This window comes from Acinonyx jubatus, chromosome B2 (assembly GCF_027475565.1).
Source record: "Acinonyx jubatus isolate Ajub_Pintada_27869175 chromosome B2, VMU_Ajub_asm_v1.0, whole genome shotgun sequence".
In the NCBI taxonomy this organism is placed as follows: Eukaryota; Metazoa; Chordata; class Mammalia; order Carnivora; family Felidae; genus Acinonyx; species Acinonyx jubatus.
The window spans coordinates 71,022,156-71,036,097 of NC_069385.1; the positions used below are offsets into that span (position 1 = coordinate 71,022,156).

Consider the following 13,942-nt stretch of genomic DNA (forward strand, 5'->3'; position numbering starts at 1 on the left):
AGAAAGCTGTTGATCCAGTATTCTCTTATTTATCCTGGGATGTTGTTCCTTCAGAGTAAATTTCTCTCTTATTTGTTAAGCATTCTTTCCCTCGTTTCTTTAATTTGCAAGTATGTCTAAGTATCCCCTAACCTTGAAAAAAGCAAAACAAAACACAAAAACCTTTCTCTGTTGGGGTGCATGGGTGCATCAGTTGGTTGAGCATCTGACTTCAGCTCAGGTCATGATCTCACTGTATGCAGGTTTAAGTCCTGTGTCAGGCTCTGTGCTGACAGCTGGGAGCCTGGAGCCTGCTTCAGATTCTGTGTCTTCCTCTCTCTCTACCCCTTCCCCACTTGCACTCTGTTTCTCTCTCCCTCGAAAAATAAACAAACATTGAAAAAAATGAAAACCTTTCTGTGTCTCTCCTACCTCTTTAAACTGTTGTATTTTCTCTTGGATAAGTTCAAGACATCCTTACTCAAGTTTAGTCTGTTGCAGTCTGGTTTCTACATGCTTACTACACCAATTTCAGGGACTAGTTTCAAAAATCCTGCTGCCCCTTTTCGGTCTTCATCCCAGTCCATCTAAGTTAAATATCTGACACACATGGAGTGGCAAATGGTGAAACACAAGGTATTCATTAATAAATACTAAACTAATGCTGCTTTTACCTATATTTGGTGTAGTGGAAAGGGCATTAGTTTCAGAGCCAGTAGACCTGGATTCTGACCACTGCTCTTGCCATTACACCAGAGGCAGGTTATATAATCTCATTGAAATTCACTTTTCTCATCTGTCAAGGCTTGTGTATGGTAAATATAATCACAATATAAAGTTCCTAGCATATAAAATTTGCTGCTTAACACACATTAGGTGATGTTGAGAATTGTTAATGCTGGGGATAGTACTGGGGGGTGCCCTACTGTGTTAGGAGTCCCTTTTTAGTTGCTAGATCATGTGGAGAGCCAAGTGGTCCAGGAGTGGGGCTGGTGCATGGAGAAACTGGTGGGGAGGAATAGTTGGGGCAGCAGCTTTCACCGGAAGTATAGAAATAATTCCAGTAGTTACCCAATATATGGTCATGGTTAACACACTGGCTGAGAATCAGCCCTGCCCTCCTGATTGTCAGTATTTACTCTTTCTGGTTCACTTCCTCTCTTTTGAAAAGTCTTCTCCAATCTTCATTCAACAAGTATTTGTTAAACATATGTCATGTACCCTGTAGGTGTGGCAGAGAATAAGTTAAATTCTCTGGCCATGTAGAGCTTGTATTCTAACTTCATGCTTCTTCTTCCTTATCCTTCCCTTAAATATGGATATTCTACAAGTTCAGACTTCAGCTGTTTTCTCTTATTTCTATAAAATGGTTTCATCAGTCATCTCTGTTAAGGCAGATACCAAAAATGTTTCTTGTCTGACATCAGCATGTCTCTATTTCTGCCTATCTGCTATACGTCATCCATAGCTCTTCTACCAAGACAACAGATCCATGTCCAAAACTGAAATCATTATCTCTGATCTGACTCTTTTGTGTTCCTGTCTTATGAAATTGTATCATCCTTATGGAAATCACTTCAGTGTCAGAGCCTTCTGCACCAATATCTAATTAGGTAACACCAAGTTCTTAGGTTTTATTCTAGCCTCTGTATATCTTCTCTTTTAGATCCTTCACAGGGCCTTGTGCGGTACTGGGCTCAGAGTAGGACATCAGGACATCTTTATACATCAATTATGTATGTAGATTTCAGTTATGCAACTCAGTTTCAAAATGTTGCTACAACCCTTTTTTTTTTTTTTAAGTTTGTTTATTTTGAGAGAAAGCATGCGTGGGTGTGTGCAAGTGAGGGAGGGGCAGAGAGAGAGGGAGAGAGAATACCAAGCAGGCTCCGTGTTCTCATCACAAAGTGGAATGCGGGGCTTGATCCCACAAACCATAAGATCATGATCTGAGCTGAAATCAAGAGTCGGACGCTCAACTAACTGAGCCACCCAGGTGCCCCTAGGTGCTACAACTTCTAAAAACAGCTTTTATTGTTCTTTCAGACTTCAACCAATATTTGTGGAGTATCTATAAGAGGACAAAAATCTGTGTCCCTTGGAGATTATGTTAAGAATTTTAAAAAAAATTATTTACTTGTAAAATATATTTATACTTATAAAGTATACAATATTAAACACATGTATAGTTTTTTAAATGCCTTATTTATTCCTAAGGCTAATGGACGATTTGAAGTAGGCAAGAAAATCTGTTTGAGCATCTCAGGACATCATCCTGAAACTTGGCAGCCTTCGTGGAGTAGTGAGTATTAATTTAAAGTGAATATAAATCTTCTATTCTGTAACTCTAATCAATTCATAATTATAAAGTGTAACACCCTTTTGAGATTGAAGCTGTTTTGGATAAATAATTTGATGATATTGAATAAATAATAAAAATTCTTTCCCTCTCTTGGTTTTTGCCATCATTTTATTTTATTTATTTTTTTAAGTTTCTATTTTTATTTATTTATTTATTGAGAGAGAGAGAGTGTGTGCACGAGAGAGATTGTGAGCAGGGGAGGGACAGAGAGAGAGGGAGAGGGAGAGGGAGAACTCAAGCAGGCTCCCTGCTGTCAGCATGGAGCCTGACACAGGGCTTGATCTCAGGAGCCATGAGATCGTGACCTGAGCTGAAATCAAGAGTGAAGATGCTTTACCAACTGAGTTAACCAGGTGCCCCATTTTAATACAGCCACTCTACCTGCACCTCTTCAGTGAAAGCCTATGTGTCTTTTTTCTCTTTCTAGAGTAAACCCAGTTTGTTTTACAAAACAACTTAGATTGATGTTTACTCTTTATTTCAGTAAGAACAGCATTATTAGCCATCATCGGGTTTATGCCAACAAAAGGAGAGGGAGCCATAGGTTCTCTAGATTACACACCAGAGGAAAGAAGAGCACTTGCCAAAAAGTAAGTTGCATTTCACTCTGTTAGGATTGAAATACTTTTCTGGGTAATGGCAGTAGGCAGATAGGGTTTGTCTCTTACTTTGTGAGTTACCTTGGTTACAAGATCTAGTCTTAGTTTTGCTATTTTAGAAATTCATTTGTAATAATTTATTACTCAGGGATGACCAGAGTCTAAAAATTATTTCATGCTGTCCAGTTTTTGAGAGTAGTTGATTATATCAACCTACAGTGGGAAATATCTTCTCCAAGAAAACAGTTCTGGTTATTTGTGTCCCTTTGGGCAGTATTACAGATGGAAAAAAACAATTCAAATATTTATATATAGCTTTTCATAATAAGATTAAAAACTCTTTGAGGGTAGGGAGGGAATCCATTTTATTGATCTTTGCATCTACAGTATCTGGCTCAAAGCAAGTGCTCAGTAAGTGATCCAAAATAAAGTAAAGGAGGTTTTCATTATCAGGTTGTAGTTTTCTGGTGTATTGCCTTCTCATTTTTTTCAGAGGCATTCTGTCTTTATAACCCAGATTAGTCATCAGATTCAAAGTATCCTCTCCTTTGAGTAGTGCAAAGACTAATTTTTTTTTTTGATGTTTATTTATTTTTTGAGAGAGAGAGAGAGAGACAGAGTGTAAGCAGGGGAGGGCAGAGAGAGAGGGAGACACAGAATCCAAAACAGGCCACAAACTCTGAGCTGTCAGCACAGAGCCCGACATGGGGCTTAAACTTGCAAGCCATGAAGTCATGACCTGAGCTGAAGTCGGATGCTTAATGTCTCAGCCACCCAGGTGCCCCTGATAAATTTTTTTTAAGAACAACTTCTAATCCAGTTTATTTTTTTAATCAGTGTGCCTACAGAAGGGACCTTATAAGAAATCCTATCATGAGGATTTCCAGTGCTAGAATAGTATACTCATCCCTCAACAAATGTTAAAGATTCCAAAATTGCACTGAGGTGAAGAGTATTTAAAAGTACTGACATTCTGTAATTCTTGATCTTGATCATTTTCCTGCCCTGGACTCTGCTGTTTACTACCTCTCGGGCATTTTATGTTAGTTAAATTTTAGTATATAATAGTCTAGAACAGTCCAGAATACGTCCTCTATAGATGTTGTTAAGTCAAATAAATTTTAATATCTGAAAGATTTGATAGACTCTTTGGTTTTCATCAACAGCTTTGCTTTTCTTTTCTTTCTTTCTTTCTTTCTTTCTTTCTTTCTTTCTTTCTTTCTTTCTTTCTTTCTTTCTTAATGTTTATTTATTTATTTTGAGAGAAAGAGTGCACATACATGTGTGTGCAAACAGGGGAGGGGCAGAGAGAGAGAGAGGAAGAGATAATCCCAAGCAGGCTCAGTGCTGTGAGTGCAGAGCCTGATGTGGGGCCTGGTCTCACAAACTGTAAAATCATGACCTGAGCCGAAATGAAGAATCTCTTGCTTAACTGACTGAGCGATACAGGTGCCCCAACTTTTCTTTGTAAACCTTGTTGCCCGGTTCTGGGTATATACCTTACTTTAGCTATTAATCGCAAATTATAATATGTACTTTGAACATACAGCTTTCTTTTTTTTCTTTGTTGGCTTTCTGTCTTGATACTTCAGTTCATGTATAAGGAGGGAAAAAAAAGAACTTTGTTTTTTTGTTCTAGACTTCTCTGTGTAAGATTCTAGCTTCTTAGTCTGTGATAGAGGATTTTTAAAAGCATGATTTTGTATTCATCCATAGTAGCATATTGTCCTTGTGGATAAGCTAATATTAAAAATAAACATTCCCCTTTAAGTTTCATCTGACTTCTCAGTTAAAAGTGGACACATTTTAAAGCAAATAATTTGGATACAACTGACTCTCAAAAGGATATGGACAGCAGTCCTTCCGGTGAAACAAACATTCATCAACAAGTACTGAAGTCATACTACTTTTACATATATTTTGTTCATGTGAAGTTATTTAATAAATTCAATAACATGTTCTTTCAAGACCTAAGGCTTTTAGTATGTTGAACTGTAAATACAATAAAACAATTTTTTTTTTTAAGTTCAGCAATGTAATACATACTCCTGTGTATTATACATATTTACTTCCAGTCCTACAAATCCTTAGTACTCTTGTGAACTTCAGGGCACTTTTGGCTTTATCTGGACTACAAAGGGGAAAATGAAAACATAGAAAAACAAATAAATCTTAGGAAATAGTCTAGTTAACAGGTTTATCTTGAGTCTATTTAATATAGTGAGTGATAAATTTCAGCCTTTGGATTTTAAACAAGTTCTCTGTCTTTCGAGTTATACTGCTATTTATTTTTTTATTTTTATTTTTTCCAAGTTTTTATTTAAATTCCAGCTAGTTAACATACAGTGCAATATTAGTTTCAGGTGTAGGATTCAGTGATTCAACACTTACAAACACCCAGTGCTCATCCCAGCACATACACTCCTTAATCCCCACCACCTATTGCACCCATCCCCCCACCCACCTCCCTCTGGTAACCATCTGTTTGTTCTCTGTAGTTAAGAGTCTGTTTCTTGATCTGCTCCTCTCTTTTTCTCCCCTGTATTCATTTGTTTTGTTTCTTTAAATTCCACATACGAGTGGAATCCTATACTGCTATTTAGATGAATAGGATTTGTGAATTTTTTCCCTGGAAGTATCTGTAAATTCTATTTTTAATGGTTTCTTTACTGTTTTATATATGTTTCTGCTAAAACATAATTTAAACTTTATAATGGACTTTTTCCCCACAGGCTTAACATAGTTTTAAGTGTGACCTTGAGGGCAGTGTAATTAGACATTTTGTATGTTTTGTTGTATAGATCTAAAGCTTAGTTTTCTTTAGATAGTATATTAGAAAAAAATGGAACCTAAGCCCTGGATTTTTTTTTTTTATTTTAGATTTTTAAAAATTGAGATATAAGTGACATGAGTTTCTTTTTTAACACCAACCTAACTTGTATATTTGTCTCAGAACTTTAATTATTGCCATAATTGTCTAATTTACATGTAGATGAATATGATATGGAATTATCCAGTGTTCTTTTATTTTAAATTTAATCATTCAGTAGTTGAGTGTCTTGAATTACCATTCAAGTATGTAATTTATACCCATCAAAAAAATTATTTCCTACCAGATCACAAGATTTCTGTTGTGAGGGATGTGGCTGTGCCATGAAGGACGTCCTGTTGCCTTTAAAATCTGGAAGTGATTCAAGCCAAGCTGACCAGGAAGCCAAGGAACTGGCTAGACAAATCAGTTTTAAGGTACTCTAAATTCGTAAATAAATTCTAATTATGTGATCCTTTTGTTCTGGATAGAAAGTAAAAGAATATAGTTCTGTTGCAATAAGGTTTTATAAATCATTTTTTCTTATTATGACACTAATAACATACATTCACAAAAGCATTACAGCATACCAGTTAAAAGCTTGGATTCTGGGGGCACCCTGTGTGGCTCAGATGGTTGAGCCAATTCTTGATTTCAGCTCAGGTCATGATCCCAGGGTTGTGGGATTGAGTCTTGTGTCAGGCTCTGTGCTGAGCATAAAACCTGCTTGAGATTCTCTCTCTCTCTCTCTCTCTCTCTCTCTCTCTCTCTCTCTCTCTTTCTCTTTCTCAAATAAAATAAAATTTTTTTAAAAAGCTTGGATTCTGGTATATAATGCTGGGGTTCAGATCTCAGCTTTGCTATTTACTAATAGTAGGACATCAGATGTATTACTTAGCCACTGTGCCTTTTTATCTGTAAATAATAATGTTACTTATCTTGTAGGATTCTTATGAGGATTGAGTGAGTTAATACTTAAGTATATTGTATTTAGAACTGTCCCTGATACTTAATAAATTATTATAAAAATATAATAATGTATTATTTTTTTAATGTTTATTTTTGGGAGATAAAGACAGAGCGTGAGCAAGGGAGGGGCAGAGAGAGAGGGAAACATAGAATCCAAAGCAGGCTCCAGGCTCTGAGCTGTCAGCACAGAGCCTGACGCAGGGCTCAAACTCACAAATTGTGAGATCATGACCTGAACTGAAGTTGGATGCTTAACTGAGCCACCCAGGTGCCCCAAAAGTATAATAATTTAGAAGGAAATAACAATCATAAATAATCCCATCCCCAAGAAATAACTGCTGATAATATTTTGGCATATCTCCCTGATGTCCTTTTTTCCCCCTTATATTGCATATAATTACTTCTGGAATTTAATTAGCTCTATTAAAAAATGTCAACCTGCATTAAGCAACATGCTGCTTCCTCCCTGTTCACCTCTCTTGTATCCTCTCTGTCCTTTCATATCCAGTTCTCAGGAGAAATTTTTCCTTCTATTTATTGTATTGCCTGGAAGAGGAGGTGCTTAGGAAGTGTTGGTTTTTTTCTTTCTTCTGAGGATTCCAATTGTACGTAAAGTTGCTTTTCTGAAAATTATAGGGCCAGATGTGTTTTGTATATCCGAATTCCAGATTTTAGAAAATATCAAACGTATACCATATTTTAGCACCTGCAGTGACATCTGGGGCAGTACCCCATAATCAAATCTATTAACATTCCCTGAGCAAACCTGGGAATATTTACACTAATGTGGGACAAAGACTGTTAATAACCTCATCTGTCAGGCTTTGCCTGGCAATTACCAAAAACTTAATTTGGAATTGTGGATTGTGAGCCATGGCTGTTAGCTTTGTCTCTTACCAAATAATGGCTCCTTGAGAGCAGTATTGTCTGTGTTTCTTCCTAAAAATAAGTCGAAGAGAGAATTCGTAGCCTGTGGGTTGTTTTGTATATTTGTTGTAATATGCTCTTGGGTTTATCTTATTTTATAGGCAGAAGTCAATTCATCTGGAAAGACTATCGCTGAATCGGACTTAAACCACTCTTTTTCACTAAATGATTTACAGGATGATATACCTGCAACATTCCAGGGTGCTACAGCCAGTACGTCGGTATGGCTCTTTCTTGTCTTTTACGTATATGTATGTCTATATCAATATCATTATTTGCAATAGGAGGAGGAGATCTCTAGATGAAATATCTGAATATTTTGATTCTCCTGATAGGTGGACTCCAGCCCACCCTTCCCTCTAATGAATCTTATTGTCTTAAGCAAATTTTTCATACTTTTGAAGCCTTCTTTGTTGTTAAATGGAGCTGAACTGAATAATTTTTGGTCCTGTCATTCCTCCAGAATTCTCTGATTTCTCTGAAAAGCTGGTTATAGTATATAACTATATAGCTATACAGTATATAGCACTACACTCTGAATAAAACAAATTATACATACATTGGCCACTTTCTAAATAGGCACTGTATCTTTGGCAGGTTTGTTAAGCCACGTTAAGATACTCAATAAAGGACTAGAGCCAAAGGTTTGCATTAGACCTGCCCTGCCCAGTACTGTAGCCACTAGCCACATGTAGCTATCTAAATTTATATTTTCAATTATTTAGAATTAAATTTAAAATTCGGTTCCTCAGTCGCACTGGCCACATTTCAAGTAACCTATAGACACATGGGGCTTGTGGCTGCCAGATTGGACAGCATAGGTATTGAACATTATCATCTCAGAAAGTTCTATTAGACAGCACTGCCTTCCTTGCATATAGTAAGTGTCCAATAAGTAATTGCTAAATGAAAGATTAGATGAATGCTATGTGTCTTGTTAGTTGTGCTCTGACCTGTTATCTAAATATTGGTGGGCATAGGTCATCAGAGATTGATTAAGAAAATGTGACTGGATAGTTGCTAAATAATTAGAATTATGGGGGAAAACATTGACTTCCCTTTCTAAATATAAAAGATGAGCTGTCTTTTTGGTAACAGATTATTTGGTTCAGTTAGCCACATCTTTTCTCCCCCCCCCACCCCACCCCTTCAGTTTTAGAGAGGATCTTAAAGGGTCAGGGAAATTGAAATAGAAGCTGGCAAACACAGATTTGCCCTTTCCTCAGGAATAACTTACTATAAAGTGGGACTGAATAGTCCTAAGTGATTGTTCTCTCCCTTCTCAGAGAGTGAGATGGACAGAGAGAATAGGTTGAAAAGGGAAGGCGGGGGGAGGGTGCTCTGGAGGAAGTACTTGGAGAACTGGTGATGGAGGTACAAGGAAAAAGTATATGTGGAGAGTGAAATCATTTGTACATGATCTCCATGTATTTTTATGAATTGCAGAGAAATATTATGAGTTTGTTTTAGTCAGTAAATGTTTTACCTTGAAATATTTGATGGGGCGCCTCGGTGGGTCTGTTGGTTAAGCGTCCGACTTTAGGTCATGATCTAACGGTTCGTGGGTTCGAGCCCCATGTCAGGCTCTGTGCTGACAGCTCAGAGCCTGGACCCTGATTCCAATTCTGTGTCTCCCTCTCTTTCTGCCCCTCTCCCACTCGCACTTTAATGTTTTAAGAAACATTTAAAAATTTAAAAAAAAGAAATATTTGAAAATATTTAGATTACTCTTCACCTTTAGAATTCTAATTGTTTTTTATTTTATAGTTTTTGAAAAATGGAACCAACCTATTATAGAGAGGAGGGTGGTGATCTTTTATCACTTGTAAGGACAGTCTCCTGATATTTGTGATGTGTTTAAATCTGCCTTCAGTCTCTTTTTAAATCTATGTCAAGTCCCTCTGTTGCATATCTCAGTTATACTTATTCTACTTGTAATTTTTTTTATTATTAATTATTTATTGTCTATATTACTTCCAAGACTTTGAGTGCCTTGAGGATCAGAGCTGTCTTTCTACTGCTCTGTATCCCCAGTGCCTGGCCTAGGGCCTTGTATATAGTTAGGTGGTCAGTACATATTTGTTGATTGAATAAGTGAATCTTAGAATTGGCACTTAAAAAATACTAGAAATATAGGTAAAGAAGTTAAGAAGTTTAAGTAAATTATATTGCACAGTCAGTAATATTATTACAGTGGTATTTTCCATTTTGGTTTGATTTGATTTGTTTCAATTTTTATTATTGCGGTTTAGTTGACATACAGTGTTATTAGTTTGAGGTATGCATTTTGATTTTAAAGTACATAAAACTTAGAATTCTTTTTAATAGGTATAGGTAATTGATACCAATTCTGGTTAAAACAGTGATAAGCAATAAATTGTCTACAGTTGCAAGTTAAGCTTTTAATTATATTTACATACAGATTTATCTCAGAATATGATTATATAAATTGATCACAGTGGAAGTAATTGAAACTTGGTTTTGGCTAGGGGTGGCTGCTTTATATGCAAGTGTAATATAAATTCACTAAAATGTTATACATCAAATTCCAGATAAGCTATGTTTTTTTAGCCTTGAGGGGGCGAGAGATTGCCCAAAGTCTAAATACAGCAGATAATATCAGGCCATCTGTTGCTTTTTGATGCAGATTTTTTTAGCTGTGTAGACTGGGGAGAATACTGATGGTAGTTTTATGTTCTTCCAGTCTGTCAGATTTTTTCCCTCTTCCTAGGGATTGAGATTCCAAATAAACTGTTTCATTTTGTATTAAAAAGTACACACAAAACTTCCTTCACAGATGCAGGTTATTCCAGATTATTATAGAAAATTTGTATGTATTACAGGGGACTTACTTGTGACTGTGATGGTTTTTAAAATTAATTAGATTAAATTAAATACAACATCATATACTTCTATCTTCCCCAAAATGGTCACTTCATCTTAATTAAGGAGATGGAAATTGTTACAACTTAAGTCTGCATTCAGTGATAGGCGTGTTTGGACAAGTTTAGGTAAACAGCAAAGATTTACAAGTGCTACCAACAAACATACACAGCATTATGAAAATGCTAAAGCCAACTCCATGTGAACTGCCAAGATTTTGTCCAGTTAGTTCTTAAACTCCAAATAGTCTAGGTTCCTCTGGGTCTATAACCTTGGGGTTGTTACCGTGTTCCCTTAATGTGATTGTTTTAAATAGGAAAAATTTTAGAATTTTATATTGCAGCACTAGTCAGTTATATATTATCTAAAAGGCATCTTGGGGCGCCTGAGTGGCTCAGTCTGTTAAACATCCGACTTCAGCTCAGGTCATGATCTCACGGTTTGTGAGTGGAAGCCCTGCATTGGGCTCTGCTGACAGCTCAGAGCCTGGAGCCTGCTTCGGATTCTGTGTCTCCCTCTTTCTCTCTCTGCCCGTCTCCCGCTTGCACTGTCTGTCTCTCTCTCTAAAAAAAAAAATAAACATCAAAAGGCATCTGAAATAGAGGAATCTCATTACATTAAAGCAGTATGTCTATATGAGTGTTTTCATTAAGTGCATGTACTAAAATATCTAAGGTCAGTGTTTTAAGGTGTTGTTCTAAATATGTTAATGATACCAACAGAGGTCTGAAAAGCTGTCCTAAGTAATGACTTTTTAAAAATCAAAATATAGTGTCTCCAAAGGGGTATGTTAATAGTAACAATGTTAATAATAACTAATATTTAATCAGCTGTTGGGTATCCTAAGCACTTTATATCATTACTGCCTTTAATCCTTGTAACTACAGAACTGGATATTATCCTCACTGTACAGATGAAGGAGCTGAGCCTTAGGTTGAATAACTTGCTTAGGGTCTTGCATCTCTGCATCTCCCAAGTGGTAGAGCCAGCCTAGTAACGATAAGGCTCCCTGATCTAGTCAGGGTTATGGGCATTGTATTTTCCCCTCAAACTAATGGAAAAAAATAACATGTATAAAATAAAAGCTTTGGGGCGCCTGGGTGGCTCAGTCGGTTAAGTGTCTGACTCTTGATTTCAGCTCAGGTCACAGTCTCACAGTTCGTGAGGTTGAGCCCCATGTGTCAGCGCAGAGCCTGCTTGGGATTCTCTCTCTCCCCTTCTCTCTGCCCCTTCCCTGCTCCTGTGTGTGCGTGCCCACACTCCCTGTCTCTGAAAGTAGGTATTTAAAATAAAGAAAAGAAAAGCTTTAAACTGAACCAATCTCTTGTGCTAGTTTCTGGATTGATAGCAACTTCATATTTTTTATTTTCCTTAAGAGCTTTCCTTGCAAGCCTTGAGCACTTTTGCTGCATCAGACACTTTTAACTTATTGGCTGAGTAGTTGGAAGAATGGGAGAGTTTAAATGGAATGTTACTGTATTGGCTGCTGTAACTCAGTTCAACCCAATGAGTGTTTATTAAGATATAATAGGATGCCTGTGACAATGTCAGACCTCATAAAATGCTGCCACTTTGTGGATCTCTTCTCTTCAATGAGTGTATTGTTGCTGGGAGTCCTGGAGTTTGAAGTCCAAGTTTGTGCAGCTCTAATTCAGTATCAGCACTAACTTTTATATTTTTAACTCAAAAGTCAGTAGTTCCTTTTCTACTTCTGTGTTATGGGTCATTACGTATGAGTGCTTCCAAAGGATAGTGTTAAGAAACTCAGATGATTTAAAACTCTTTTTAAAATTTTTTTAATGTTTATTTATTGTTGAGAGAGAGAGAGAGACAGAGTGTGAGCGGGTTGGGGCAAAGAGAGAGAGATAGAGGGACACAGAATCTGAAGCAGACTCTAGGCTCTGAGCTGTTAGCACAGAGCCCAACGGGGGGCTCAAACTCACGAATCATGAGATCATGACCTGAGCTGAAGTCGGACGCTTAACCAACTGAGCCACCCAGGCGCCCTGATTTAAACCTTTTAATGCTGAAATGAATGTCAGATTTAAAATGTAATTTCTTCTGTAGGTAACTCAGATCAGCAGTTTCTTCCCTAATGTTTATAGCTATTGCCAAGGCAAAGCCCATTCTCTTATCTTTTAAAGAAAGTATTTGAATTATATTATTTGATTATTTTTCCTACTCAATATTGAAATTTTCTCTGATGGAAAGTACTTTAATGTTTTATATTTACTCAGTTTTTATAGTTATTCTGAATAAAACATGCATTCTTATTTTTTATTTGAAAGGGTGTTGGCACAAATAGAACCAGTATAAAGTTGTTTTCAGTAAAAGAATTAAAGGCCATTGGGTTATTAAGAGTTAAGGTATCTAGGGGTGCCTGGGTGGCTCAGTCGGTTGAGCATCCGACTTTGGCTCAGGTCATGATCTCACAGCTTGTGGGTTTGAGCCCCGTGTCAGGCTCTGTGCTGACAGCTCAGAGCCAGGAGCCTGCTTCAGATTCTGTGTCTCCCTCTTTCTCTGTCCCTCCCCTGCTCATGCTCTCTTTCACTCTCAAAAATGAATAAATGTTAAAAAAAATAAAATAAAAGAGTTAAGGTGTCTATATAAATAGAATTCATATTTTATAGAGCTTTCTTATCTATAAACTGTTATTCAAGATTTTGAATCGCTTGGTACCACATTATGGTTATGCTTGACCGCCTAGGCAGTCGTTGAAAGGAGAGAAAGCAGTTGATACCTTGTGCTTTGTGGGGGTAACTAGTATGCCTAAGTATGCTTTACATACATAAAGTAACACAATTCAAACACACAGTAAAGGGTTCTTCTAGACTTGTGTTCAGGTGACAGGAGTTATGAGGAAGGATAAGCCTGGTTTGAAAACTACATCTGATTTTTACAACAGTACTGCTGTGAAGAATGCACGGTTTGAAATTATGCTCTATGCTCCATGATTGTTGGTGGAAGCATGCTGATATAGTAAGATCATGTTGGAAGAGACCTGGTTCATGAAAGGCACACTGTTAGGAGTTAAACTTTTTTTTGCCATTTAGGATGGCAGATTTTCTAGCAGAAAAGAAATCACATTGCTTTCTTCCTTGGCTCTCCTACAAGAAGTGAGGTGTCCAGATGCTTAACAGATATTGCTGGAGTTACCACCTGAAAGAGAGTAGAAGGCCTTCTATAGAGCAAATGGCTAAACTCTATCCTCGTCTTATTTGTTGCTGATAAATTTTACCTCCACCTGGTGAGTACTCAGAATAAGTTGTGGTGTTGGCTTATTCAGGAGGGTGAGTAATAGTCCCAGCATTCAGCTTGGTAGTTTTGCCTTTAGTTGTATTTTAGTGCTCTGAGATTCTGTGTACTCTTGAATGGACAATAGATATATATACAAGTTTTCTTCACCAGTTTCAA

At 36.9% G+C, this 13,942-nt stretch overlaps 1 protein-coding gene across 2 annotated transcripts in view; it reads left to right on the plus strand.

Annotated features, from left to right (window-relative positions):
* The window catches only part of UBE2J1 (ubiquitin conjugating enzyme E2 J1), a 28,971-nt gene that overhangs the window by 11,681 nt on the left and 3,348 nt on the right, over positions 1-13,942 (plus strand). For both annotated transcript variants that reach the window (XM_027057262.2, XM_027057263.2), the window contains exons 4-7: positions 2,197-2,281; positions 2,826-2,931; positions 6,057-6,186; positions 7,747-7,866. In XM_027057262.2, coding sequence (XP_026913063.1) covers positions 2,197-2,281; positions 2,826-2,931; positions 6,057-6,186; positions 7,747-7,866 — 441 coding nt within the window. The remainder of the gene's footprint in view (positions 1-2,196; positions 2,282-2,825; positions 2,932-6,056; positions 6,187-7,746; positions 7,867-13,942) is intronic.